At 37.2% G+C, this 14,494-nt stretch overlaps 1 protein-coding gene across 1 annotated transcript in view; it reads left to right on the top strand.

The window, feature by feature from the left end:
- Positions 1–14,494, top strand: part of Brinp1 (BMP/retinoic acid inducible neural specific 1) — a 182,814-nt gene that overhangs the window by 117,609 nt on the left and 50,711 nt on the right. The window contains exons 4-5 of the mRNA XM_090330518.1: positions 1,379–1,548; positions 6,003–6,108. Of these exons, the coding sequence (XP_090186644.1) occupies positions 1,379–1,548; positions 6,003–6,108 (276 nt within the window). The remainder of the gene's footprint in view (positions 1–1,378; positions 1,549–6,002; positions 6,109–14,494) is intronic.

Raw genomic sequence — 14,494 nt, 5'->3', positions numbered from 1 at the left:
TCCTTCCTTCCCGTCTTTCCCTCCCTCCCTCTTTCTTTCTTTCTTTCCTTTCTTTCTCTTTCCTCCTCCTCTGCCTCCTCCTCCTCCTCCTTTTTCTTCTTCCTCTTATTCCTCCTCCTCTTCTTCTTGTTCTTCTTCCTCCTTCTGCCTTCTCCTTTCGCATCTCCTCCTCCTCTTCTCTCCCCTCTCCCCTTCCTACTCCTCCTTCTCCTTCCTCACCTCCTTCCCCACTTCTTCCTCCTTTTCTTCTCTCACGTCGTCCTCTTCCTCCTCCTCTTCCCCCACTCCTTTCATGGGGTTGGAGGTGTGGCTCAGTTGGCTGAGCAGTAGCCAATCACTGAAAGCATCAGGTACCAAGTTTGATTTCTGGTCTCTGATCTAAAATTTAAAATAAGAGTGTCCTTTCAAATGTTACATTGAAACATGTTGTGATCTAAAAATAAAGGTCACCATACTCTAGCACTGTTAGTGACTGGCACATGCATATCTCAGGGAAACATCATGGAGGAAAAGCTATAAATTTATATATTCATGTTTATATCAATATAACCTTGCCTGTCACACATTCATTTACTTAAAGTGATCATCTATCTATCTATCTGTCTGTCTGTCTGTCTATCTATCTATCTATCTATCTATCTATCTATCTATCTATCTATCTTTCCTTTCCTATATCCATCTAGCCATCTAGTCATACTTACAGTATCTGTTTATTTTCCTTTACTCTAACATTCTCTCCAAGATGTGATCTCTTCTGTTGTGATATTTCAGATGCATAGTACTCGGTCTATGTAGATACTTAACATATATGTTGAATCGATTTCTGTGCTTTATATAATTTTAGGCTTCTCTATCATGGGTCTCTCTCTAGCATCTATTAGCTATTTGTTTATCTAAAAGGTGGCCTTGGAGGTAAATAATAAAAAGGGAATGATGGAGGATGAGGAAAGAATGAGAAGAGGCAAGAAGGAAGAAGAAAGACAAGAAATGGGGGAAAGGAAATGAAGTGGAAATAAAGAGAAATAAAAAGAATGAAGAAGACATATCTATGCCAAATCCATCGTTTTATCAGGGAGCCAATCTTTCTGGGAAAAGATTGTGAGATAATGCTGGAAGTAAGGAGCATGATATGTTGTATTTGGACTCAGGGGTTGAAGGTTTCTCCATAATCTTTGTAGCTATAGAGATTAGTGTTTTATAACTTCCCCAAGATGGTTTCATTTTCTTTGTGTCTTTGATATTTTTTTTAAGAAGCAAAAACAACTTTGGAGACTATTAGAGATTCAAGTGCATTTCCAACATCCAGGCTGTGGTGCCTTTCTTCCCACACTGAAGCTCAAAGAGAATTTTTTCCCCTTTTGTTTCTTTTCCTGTGCAGGAGAGGAGGCTTTGACCATGTATATGGATAAAAGTCACCTGGACAGAAAGTCAGGGAATGCCACTCAAAGCGTGGAGGCTCTGCACCAGCTGGCATCATCTTACTTTGTGGACCGTGATGGCACCATGAGGCGGCTCCATGAGATCCAGATATCAACTGGAGCAATCAAGGTACAGCTCAATTGTGTATTCATGCAGGCAGAGTCTCCAGACCATTGCATTGCAATACAGATGTACTGACAGTGGGCAGGCAGATAATAATTTCTAGTTCTGTATAGCTCACTTGGCTGCTATTAGCCATGGTGTCTGATTTTGTTACGTAACTTGCAACGTCCCGAACACTGTCACTAGGGTCATATGTGTTGACTTACTGTTCCAGTTTTGGCTTTGGCCATGATGTCATTATCAATTCCCCTTTCCATTCACACTTAAATAAGTGTCCTGAATGGATGATAACCGGATGACTTCTGTAGCCAAAGAAACTCTGGCTGAGAAGAGGTTTTTTTTTTTTTTTTTTCCATTAACCACATCATTAGTACAAAAGCAGATTAGTAATGTTAAAAATCAAAACAAAAAAAACACTCTCAATCATGCATTAGTGGTTCACTACTTGTAATCCAAGCTTACTCAGGGAGTCTGAGATTTGAGGATAGTGGTTTGATCAGGCTGTGTAACAAAGTCCATGAGATTCTTTAGCTCTAATTAAACAAAAGCCAGAAGTGGAGGTATGACTCAAATGGTAGGGGCTTGAACAAAAGAGCAAAGGAATAGAACCTACACCTTAAGTTTGTGCCCCGTTACTGGCACAAACAAATAAAACAGCACAAAAATCACATGTCATTCTTCCTTTTCCACTGTCAGATTTACAGATGTAGAGCTGTGGTCCACTCTTTAAAGCCTTTTGGTTAGAATTACAGAGCTAGAGAATAACTTAAAAGGGATTAGAACTCTGTTCACCAGAACACATTCGGGAAACATTTTCTGTATAGTGCCAATAATTATTATTTTAGGCTTTGCAGTTCATATATTCCTTGTGGATGTTACTTTAAAGTCCTAGACAGTATATACACAAACATACATGGCCATGTTCCAGTGAAACTTTGTGGGTTTTTGTTTGTTATTTTGATTTTTAATTTTTTTGTCAGTAATGGGACTTGAACTGTGGGCCTGAGCACTGTTCCTGAGCTCTTCAACTTAAGGCTATTGCTCTATTCCTTGAGCCACCAGTGGTTAATTGGAGACAAGAGTCTCATGAACTTTCTTGCCCAGGATGGCTTTGAACCACTATCCTCAGATCTCAGCCTCCTCAGTAGCTAGAATTAGGGGTATGAGCTACCAGCACCTGATTGAAACTCAATTTGTATAACAGATACATGGGTACATTATAGTTTTCTGATCTGTGATCCTACACAAACATTTTACTGTAGGACCCTTAAAAATGGTGTGAGTGTTCTATACCTGTGCTATTCAAGAAAAATAAGTTTATGGAATATAACTACCAGTGACATAAATGTATAGATATATACCAGTGACATAAATGTATAGATATATTTATTAATTCATAGTTGCTCATATGGAGTAAAGGAGTTCTGGACTTTACAGAATAGGAAAGTGATAAAAAAAAAGATTCTATTTGCAGTGCAATAATTGGAGAGACTACCTCTAGAAACACAAATCTGGGAGAAGATTCCTGATAGAAATGATTCATTCTTCTAAGGATTTACATGCAGATTTTCCCATCTCAAATTTTCATAAGTTATATTAGGCCTGTGTTTTTGCTTCTCAGTCTTTACCCTCTTCTGAATGAAATATGTAAACCTAGATTTGCTTATATTACCACTTCTCTAGGTATCTCTAGGAAAAAAAGCCAGGAGACGGTCAGAAATTGACCATAAGAAGAGAAATATGAAGGAAGGTGAGATTATTAAGAATGGAGGGAAAGAAGAGAGAAATAAATTAGATCCACAAACAAAGAGCTAGCTTCTCCAAGAAGGATCACCTATATTGGGGAGATTACATTGTTACAGAACTCAGCACCTAGAGACACATCTTTATGAAACCATCAGAGTCAGGAGCCGTCAAGGCCTGGTTTTCATTATCGCCAAATGGTTTTCTTCCCCTAGGATGGGGATGCAGAATTGAGATATTGAAGCTGTGTCGGAAGATAATCCTCTTTTGTGCACCCTGGAAGTGCAGTCAGCCTCCTTAGGAGAGATTTCTCAGACAAATTGCACAGAGACTTCCAGGACACCATTTTTACACTAGTACTGGTTTCTCCATGTAATTTGACTCTTGCCACTATTCCAAGACCCAGTGGACTAGAACTTGTCTCATGATCAGATTTATCACAAGCCAGCTACTGACTCAGGTAGGGAAATTTTGTCCGGCTTTGTTTTTTTTTTGGTGTTGTTGCTTTTGTTTTTGTTTTTTCTCCTCTCCCCCACAGTTAGCCATTTTTTTTCTTTCCAACAGCATTACCATATTTATCTTTAGTAGACTAACTCCTGACTGCGTAAAAATTCAGTACTATAATTCTGTACAAAATGGGGTAGCTTATCTGTAAAACAAAAATTACTCTCCAAAATGCATTATATCTCAAGTACTAAATGTTCAAAGAACAACCTTTATACCTGTTAGGGTGAGCAAGGATGTTATGGGCATGTTGCAGTTGTGAAACTTGATCCTTAGAAAGAAAAAGTTCCTGCCCAAGTCTTCTTGACACCTGGAAAAGGCCAGAAGAGCTACTTGCTGGCTTTTCACCACATTGTTATTTTCTGTAATGGAGAATATGTTTCACAGTGGGATATAACATAAAAATATCTTCAGATAATGTAAAGAAGATAAGGTAAGAAGGTGTAACATTGAATTTAAGTCCTTCTTATTTGAAGGTTGTTTGTATGTATGAATGTATGCATATATGTATGTGTGTGTGTGTGTGTGTGTGTGCATTGCATGTGTGCTTGCACATCAATCCTTGAATACTGTCTTTCAGCTTTTTTTTCTTTACTACTTGAGCCACAGCTCTGAATCAGTTTTTTTTTTTTTTTTTTTTTTTTGCTGATTGACTGAGTGTTGCAGATCTTTATGACCAAACTGGTTTTAAACCTTAGGTATCAGTTTCCCAAGTAGCTGGGATTTTAGCCCTGAGCCCCTGGTACCTGGCTTTGAAACTTTTTTAAAGTTTTTTTTTAATTAAAGAATTTATTAACATTGATTTTTATACCATATTTCAAATGACGTGTTTCACAAACAAGTATTCAAGAAGGGAATCTCTATATACAATCACTGGCACTTAGATTTTTAGAACATAGTTAAAATTAGGCTGAGAGTTTGTATGTCATAGATACATATTAATCTATGTAATAAAACATTATGTCTATAGAGTCACAACTATATAGACATAAAAATTTATGACAGTGGCTTTGAAACTTTTTGTTCACTTTTTTGTTTGTTTGCCAGTCTTGGGGCTTGAACTCAGGGCCTGGGCACCATCTTGGGCTTTCTCAAGGTTAGAACTCTGCCGCTTGAGCCAGCACCACTTACAGCTCTTTCTTTTTTCTTTTTTTTTCTTTCTTTCTTTCTTTCTTTTTTTTTTGGGTGGGAAGTCATGGGGCTTGAACTCAGCCTAGACACTGTCCATGAGCTCTGCAGCTCAAGGGTACTGCCCTACCCTTGGGCCTGAGCATTGTCCCTGAGCTCTTCAGCTCAAGGCTACCGCCCTACCCTTGAGTCAAGCCCCACTTCCCATTTTCTAGAGGTTAATTGGGGATAAGAGTCTCAGGTCCTTTTGTACCTGGGCTGGCTTTGGACCTTGAGCCTCAGATCTCAGCCTCCTGTGTAGCTAGGAATATAGGCGTGAGCCACCATTCCTGGCATGTCCAGCTTTTTCTATGTATGTTGCACTGAGGAATCAAACCCTGGGTCTTCGTGCATGCTAGGCACGTACACTACCACTAGGCTAAACTCCCAGCCCTGAAAGTTGTTTTTTAAATACACTCTGTTCTCCAGCATCTTGAATCTTGGAATACCACCATATCTTAGAAATATACAGCCAAAATTTCCAGACAAATCTCATCTGCAACGACATCGATTATGTTCGTTGCTGAAACTTCTTTTGGAAAAAGAGGATACTTTTATTGTTCTTGTCTTAGTAAGATGTCAGTACTCATTAAAATTTCTAAAGGCATTTCATAATCAGATGCTCATTTTTGAACACTGACTCTGTATCAGGTGTTTACACTCTCTCTCACACACACACACAAACACACACATATTTTCTTTGAGTTTGCAGACTTTTAGAAAAGTTAAGCGACTTTCTCTTGTCACAGAGTCTATAGATGGTTAAGCCTGGATTTAATATTGATTTTCCTGATTGCAAAATTTGCTTCACAATTTATTAAAACCTAGAATGCTTACACCAACCCTGTGATCTGAGAACTAGAGATAGAAAGCAAAAGACTCTGGTCCATGTGGTTGGGCACGCTCTATCGATGTGTTGTGGCAGCCAGGCATGTTCTTGGGCATGAAGAAAGTGTTCTGGAGATGGCCCTAGACCTAAGCTAGAATTATTCTTTAAGGATTTATTCTAGACAGGCGCACATTGTCTTACTTGATGTTTGTTCCAGGTTACAGAGACGCGCACTGGGCCACTGGGCTGTAACAGCTATGACAATCTGGACTCTGTGAGTTCCGTCCTTCTGCAAAGCACGGAAAGCAAACTGCACCTTCAAGGTAGGAAAGCTAGTGCAAGGCCCTTGGGGCTAATGGCGGGGGAGGAGAGGAATGCAGCATGCAAGTGATGTGGAAGAGACAGAGGGGATAAGAAAGTAGAACGAAGAAGAGAGAAAGAAAAACCAATGAGAATTGCAAATATAGATGTTAGACAGTTATGATGATATATTACTTATAGAGACTTTAACATATACAGAGCATTAAATCCATGATTGTTAATTCATTTTTTAGATAGAAAGTATGAAAATATGAGTTTCATCTGATTATTTTGATGAAAATGTCTAAATAGTATTATTTATAGATGGCCCTAACCTAATATATATTAAAGTTTCATATCATAGCATCTGAGATTTCAGCATTATTGCTTTTGATTTCCAGAATGTTTTGGCAGGTGTGATTTGAATCCCAAGAAATATATGATACTTCATAGAATTTTTGGCTCTCTGTAAAGTCTCTTTTTTATTTGCTAGTCATTTATAATTTTAAGTACACACAAACAGAAACACACACATACTTTTAGTATATAAATGCTCAGTGTGGGCTGGGGCATAGAAAGAAATATGCTCTCAGACATAATTACCAAGGAAATATAACCATGATAGGGATTGTTGCAGATATTTAAGAATATTTGTGTTTATTCTTTGTCACTCACATAGTAATTTTATATTAGTGCTCTTATGCACTTATTACTCTGAAGAAAACACACTCATTAAAATAATAATTTTATCATTTTTCAGTTCAGATCATATAAACAAAAGAAATGGGTGCGGGAAATATTGACAAAGATTTCTGTATAGATGGTGCTGTTTTAACGAGCATAATTTATAATGCTTTAAAAAAAACATTGCAAGCATCTCAGTTTTCCACATGAGTAGATGTCTTGAATTATGTTAAAGCCATACAATGTATCAGGCAGGTACTAAAATGGTATTTCTAAAGAAAATTATAGTATATCTGAAAAATGATTTGATATTAATTAACAAGTGAAGAGTTACTGATTGATTTAATGTATGTCATGATCTTAACAATGTCAGTGGAGAAGAAAGATAATACTGCTGGGAATTGCCAAGGTGTTAAAAGAGGTAACTTCTGATGGCGAGGTTATAGACAATTTATTTTAGGCTTCCAGTTTCTTTTCTAACTTTCCTACAATGATCATGTATTAACTTTATAGTAAGAAGAAAAAGACATGCTTTATCGTTGAGCAGACTGAAGATGTGACCTTCCCCAAAAGTGTAGGATAAAGGTGATTCTGAATGTCAGTGGGAGGAAGCTGGGTGGAGACTGGCAGGTAGCACTGAAGAGAGGCTAATATGACTTGGCTCCTTGGCAACTCTTTGATTCAAGTTCTTGTAGGAGACAGCTGGAAAGTGGTGCAGGGAAAGCTTGATAGTGTCAATGAGGAGCTCTGTTTATGAGAACCTCTCTGAGAAATGCCAGCAAAGATGGTGCATACACATGCATGCAGGGGTATGCACACACATGCCATAGTAATACACAGACATTGACCACATATACACAATATATATGCACCATATACACACATGCACCACATAACACATATACTCCATCTACATACACACATATACCACAAAACACATGCACATACAACACATACATACACATATAACACACAGCATAACACTGTAACAAAGCATCAAATACATAGGAAACAAAAACTACCTCCTTCCATAGAGAAAATTCTAGAAGGAATCATTTAGTAATACAGACTGAGAAGATGGGTAAAAAAGACAGATCTGCCTCAGGTGTACCAGCGTTTTCAACCTGTCTGTTCATGTTATGTCTGTAGTCACTTGGTGAATTTATAGAAGGCAGAAAAACTCAGAAATGATGATTAGGATTAAGCTCTGTGAGGTTAATAGAATACTACTCTCTTCTGTCAAGGAAGTTACTTTTTATTTTATTTTTAAATTTAAGTGTTTCCCAAAGGACTTGCCATTCAATGAAGTTGTACATGAATGTAATACATCTTGATCAGTGTTCTCCTCCATCCCTACTCATCCTACCTCTTCCTTCACTTCTCTAAATTTTGTAGACGAGGCATTGCATTTTATGACTGTTCCCAACTTCATTCCTCTCTTCGTTTGTCAAGGAATGTTTGAGACTTTAGGGACAAGTGGAATCTGATTTACCCTGAAGCTAATGAAGCTTAAGATCCAAGATTCTTTACCTTTCATTTTCAAGTTTTCTTATTCTAAATTTCTGAGTTTTGTACTGATTTTGAATCTGTTTCTGGCAAAACAAGCCATTCTACAAAAATCTGACAAAGATTCCTGGAAGTCTGTCATCCCCCAAAAGAAGGTGACAGGTCATTTCCTCCTCTATATTGGTCAGAGCAGACCTAGAGGATCAGTCCATGTACAAGTCTGACCCTTAAACAGAGGACTTGTCCAAAAGTACAAAATGTCTTACAAAACACATCATTAGCTTCATTGATATGGATACAATGAGCTAAGTTCAATCTTAGGTGGAAATGAGGAAACAGTTTACTAAATCCCCATACTGAACCATAGAAATCGCAGCATTAATCATTAATCACTTACAGTCAACCCACATGCGCATGCATAGACACACAGACACACACACACACACACGAGTGCATATACACAGATACAAGCATATATCTCACATATTTTTTTAAAGAATTCATTTTAGCAGACAGATGATAGGCAAAATGACCAACACCAATATCGTTTCTGCCCCTGAAATAACACATTCTGTCAAAGAAGACAAGGTTCAAGCAGACAATAAGTTTATTGACTTTTAATAGCTAAAACAATGGGAGTTGCATAATGCCAGATTACATGAGGACATCTACGTCTGTAGAGTCAGTAAAGTTTCCTTGCAAGACAGAGACACACAAGATGAATCCTGAGGATGAGTGTGAGGGTTAGGACGTCAATTCAGAGATGGACAAAAGGAGTCATTACGAAGAAGTTTTTGAGGAAATTAAATTTTTTTATGAGATCAAAACAGAGCCATCAGTGATGAGAAAGACAGGATAATCTTTCTAGTCTAAAATGTCCCCTATAGCATGTTAATGTACTAGACGTTAATTTGAAAGCTGTGGGTAGTGTGGAAGGGCTTTTAGAGGGCAAGAAGCGTGAAGAAAATGAAAGAGTACCCTGGCTATGTGTGGGAAATTATGTGGAAAGGTATAGATTAGAGGTTGGCAATGGTTAGGGGACTATTGAGTTCTCAATATGAAGTATCATGGATTTACAACATGAAAATGGCAGATGGCCTGGGAAGAAATGGACCAATTCTAGATATACTTATTGGACATTACAGCCAGGATGCAGTACAAAGACCACGAAGAATTCTGATAATTGAGTGACTGAGAAATGGGGCTGTTCCAGAGAGGATAGACAGGCAAACTTCTGTGTTTCAAGGTAATGGGTAACATAATGAGAGTAATGGAAGCAATATATAGTATTATGTGAATTCAGAAAAGAAGTAATTTTTTTGTCTATCCAGAAGGAGGAAGCATAAGAGGAAAAAGATATCTGAAGAAAAGAAAGAAGTTTCTTAAATAGAAGCTATAAGACTATCATAAGATAGTTTTTTTTTGAGTAGGCTGTAATTTATTCAGGGAATCCAAAAATACTACATATGAAAAAAAGGAATGAAACTTGTAGTACATTGAACCTGAAATTCTTTTTATCACAATATACTATTAATAGAATAAAAATGCAAGCCACATGACAGGAAAAAATATTTGTATTATACATATCTAATAAAACTCTTATACAAAATAAACATTTATAAAATAAGTGACAAAAGTGTTTGTATTTGTATATATACAATGTTTGTGAAGTTATGCACCTTCTATCTGTTCAATATAATGTAACCCTTCTATTAATCACAAAAAATATTAAAAAAAGAAAAGACATTCAGATTCTCTAATTTTCAGAAAACATGCATTAAAACCATAACTTAATATTATAGCAGGCTGACAAATGAAAATTAAACCTGATAGAATTAAAGGATGATCATGTGAAGCAGAGGGAATTACACATATTGCTTATGGAGCATATATTATTCACAAACATTTGGGCAGTTTCTTGATGATACATCCTAAAATTGCACATACCCTCATCCTGTGACCCACAAATTCAAACTCCTAGAACTATAACAACATAAATATGTGCAAGTTCACCAAAGTATGTGGATGTTCATAGCAGGTGTATTCAAACTAGTGTAAACTGGAAACCATCAAAATATTCATTAACAAGTAAATAGATAAATACTCTCACTACCATACAGTAGTGAGAAGTAATAAACTAACATTTCATGCAGTAATGGGAAAATCTCACAAACTTATTACCAAATGTGAAAGTTACCTAACACAAACAGACTGTATCCCTAGAGAATTTTATTCCTGAGTAGGTTCTGAAATTATAAAAATGTGTGATCGTATCAGAAGTCTAGAGCAATATTAACTTTAGGGGAGGTGATTGGGAGGCTGTTGAAGGATGATGGCAGAAGTATCAGGGGTCAATGGTCATTTTCTATTCCTTTGCCTGGAGAGCAGCTCAGAAGTGTGTCCACCTGGAAAGTTCCTACAACTATACACAGTTTGTTTTTTTGTTTGTTTGGATTTTTTTGCCAGTCCTGGGCTTGAGCTCAGGGCCTGCGCACTGTCCTTGGACTTTCTCAAAGCTAGAGCTCAACCACTTGAGCTTCAGCACCATTACCAGCTTTTTTCTATGTATGTGTTACCGAGGAATCAAACCTGGGTCTTCATGCATGCTAGGCAAACACTCTACCACTAGGCCAAATTCCCAGCCCCTACACAGTTTATTTGTAATGTTTGAATTTTATATGTATAGTATCCATCTATCAGCATTTTATTTAATATTATGCTCCATCTTGGCATTTTCTGCAATGAGAAATCATGAACAAAGTATAAGTATGTGAGTAGGAACTAATCTATACTAGCATGAAGGCAAAGTACTTGGACAAAAAGAAACAGCACTAGCTGAGAGGAGATGGCATTTCTTCTATGTTATTCCATGTGCCATCTACTACACCATTTGGGGTATGTAATCTTTAATTTATAATTATTACCAGCTTGTATTGATGGCACAATCAATACAAGTTCCTCTTGTTCACAGTTACATTACTTTATTCATCTGTTCATTCCTTTAATTAGACTGCAAGGAACGATTCTGCAGAAGTATATTTGGGTAAATGGAGCATAATAAGAATGACACCATAGTGACCTTGTGGTATTTCATGAAATGGTCATTAAAACAAGGCAAAGGCACAATGGAATAAAAAAAAAAGATGGAAGAATAAAGATGGAGGAGATGAGAAGTGAATGAGAACAAATGGGTCTTGGAAATGATCGGAGGCCATTAGTAGTCAGAGCAGCAACAACTAAACTTGTAGTATAACGACGATGGCATGATAACTTCTTATGTTTATGCTTCACTCTTCAGGAAGCCCATTGTCTATTTTCCAGACGTTGTCATGTAATTCAATCTAGTTTCCATCTGGTGAAATACACAGAGAGCAGAGCTCTGCCTCAGTAGCTCACTGATGTGGAAAATGATGCAGAGAGAATATTTTTCTGAAATCTCGGATGATCTAGACACTTATCTAGGCCTGCATTCATTCATTCCCTCTAGCATTATTAGTTGAGCTTCAAGTATTTGTCAAATGTTGTTTTAAGAACTGGATGGACAGTGGTGAATAAGTTTATCCCAAATCAATTTGGAACTTACACGTAGCCTGTAAGGGTAAGAGAACAGATGTTAAGTAAACAAAGAAAGGTATTTTCCTTATATTTAGAGATAACCAGGGAACAGGTCATGTAGAAATTTGTAGACCGTGGACCAGACTGTAGATTGGATTTGATTCTAAAAGGAAATGGGAAACCATTGCAAATTTAAGCAGAGGAGAAACCTGATGTAACTTCCATTGTGAATGGATCACTGTGGCTCTTGATTAAGTAGTAAAAAAATCTGTTAGGAACTACGCTGAGAAGGTACCCAACTAGGAAGCTGTGGTGCTTATCAAAGTGGGAGAAAAGTTGTCTATGACCATGGCAGTTGTGACAGAGATGGTGAGACATGATTAAATGTATGCATGCATTTTAAGAGGGTGCTGCTGTTCTTTGGTAATGGACTACAAAATGCCTTCGAGAGAATGAGAGAAGACAAGGGTGATCTCAAGGTTTTGTCAATAAGCACTGGAATAGGATTAGTACTACTTCCTGACATGGGAGGACTGCTGGAGGGACTTGTTTTGATATAACAGGAACAGTTGACTCTAACATGGGGATGTCTGGTAAATACGCCAATGTTGCTAAGAATGGACATTTGGAAGATCAGAGGAGAGAACTAGAAACACCAAGTACCATGCAAAACACTACAGAATGATGTAAAAAAAACGACAGAGACTAGATAGAAAAATATGGAGTGCGTATTAGAAAGTTTTTAAATACATTTTTTTGTTTTGTTTTGTTTTTGTTTTTGCCAGTCCTGGAGCTTGAACTCAGCTTTCTCAAGGCTAGCACTCTACCACTAGGCCATACTCCCAACCCCCAACATACAGTTTTTAAGTATTAAATTTAAGTTGCATAATTTTTTAAGTTTTATAATTCAAGTAGAAAAGTTGGGATTGATGTAATTATGCTGATGAAAAAGAAAAAGGAGCTGAGGAGTAGCCAAGGAAGGAAAGAGAGAGCCAAACAAAGGATATGTTGTTATTAATATATGTTTGTTTTGTTTTTGGTAAATTGAAGCTACTAGTGATCTGTATTCAGTGAGGTTTGGAGAATGGTTATGATAAGGACTGAGAGCCTTAACAAGCCATGGAAAGCACTGGGTGACTTTGGTAAGATATGCTTCAGTGAACACGTGATGGTGAGAACCTGAGTAGGATGAATTAAAGGGGGATTTGTGAGGAGATGTATCCCTGATAGTGACACAATAGCCCATAATGATGTGACTCGATTGATATTTTTCTTCTTTTCAAATTTAGAAACAACTGAAGTTTTGACTATGGAAGTTGTGTAATAAGGGAAAAAATGATGCTGCAAGGAAGAGAAGATTTAGGGATTAAAGTTGGATATATAGGACAGGAAACAGTTTTGTGTATAGCTTAGAATCCTTTGCCTTAAGTAGAAGCACCCAATCTCTTTGAACTGAGCGCCAGATGGGATGGTGGATGGGTGGGTACTATTCAAAAATCCAGCAATTCATTGAACTTCCTGATTACTTTTCATAAATTTCAAGTTGTCTGAGTTTTTCAGATGTATCTGTGAAGAAGTCCGCATACATTTTATAATTGGTGGTGTGTTATTTTATTTAGTAAGGTATTATTTTCCTAGTGTACTTAAAGCAAAGGTACATTCGCAATGAACAGCATTTTAGATTTAATGGCATGTGCTATTTTCCTCTGTATAGAAAGAGGAAAGTAATTAGTTCATTAATTTATCCTAAAAATGGGTAAGAGGAGGGTGAACTTGGTTATAAGATGGAATGTTACACCAGTGGGTCGAAGAGAAAGTTCAAAGACTGCACACCTGGGGCCTCATCTCTCCTCTTAGGGATGTCTAGACAAGAATATCCTAGATGGATGTTTCCAGAACCTCCTCTTCATGTGCTCATTTGTTTAAGTTTTTGCTCCCATTAATTCATCTTCTTCTTCACCTCCCTTCTTCTCTCTTTTCTTCCAGACTGATCTCTGCCTGTTGATTTCATGTGTCTCTACTTGAAATCTGTTGTTTTTCCAGATTAGACTATTTACATCAATTTCCACCCAGATTCTCTTCATCACTTAAATGATATGCTTTGTCTCTTTTACTGAGTTTGGTAAATCTTTCAGTACTCATCAGGAATGTTCTCTCATTAGGATCATTCATTCTATACTACTTGTTACTACTTGTCTTATATCCTCTCTTCAATTTACCATTCTCTCTCTCTCTCTGTCTCTCTCTCTCCCTCCCTCCCTCCCTCTCTCTCTCTGTGTATATATATAGGCCAAATAAAGTGTTGCTGGATTTTTCTCTACAAAACTCTTCATTTAAACCAGGCTCTAGGGACTCTCTCTTTATTCCTAGCTTCTCCCTGGGTCAAGATTGAAGAGAGCAGTTGAGCAGTTTAAAACCAGTGTGGGTAGGCAAATCTGAGAACCTCTTATTTTCAATTAATCAAGCATAAAGCCAGAACTAGAGGTATGGTTCAACTGCTAGAAAACCAACCATAAAGGGATAAACCCAAATGAGAGACCAAGGCCCTAAATTCAAGACTTAATCTGGCATAGCAAAACAAAACAAAACAAAACAAAAAACCCTAATGAACACCTAAACACCCTTTTTATGAAACCCTTCAAAGACTTCCTAGAGTTTTTGTTA

Source organism: Megascapheus bottae, chromosome 3 (assembly GCF_031878675.1).
Source record: "Megascapheus bottae isolate mThoBot1 chromosome 3, mThoBot2.hap1, whole genome shotgun sequence".
Taxonomy (NCBI): Eukaryota; Metazoa; Chordata; class Mammalia; order Rodentia; family Geomyidae; genus Megascapheus; species Megascapheus bottae.
This window is presented reverse-complemented; position numbering and strand designations above follow the sequence as displayed.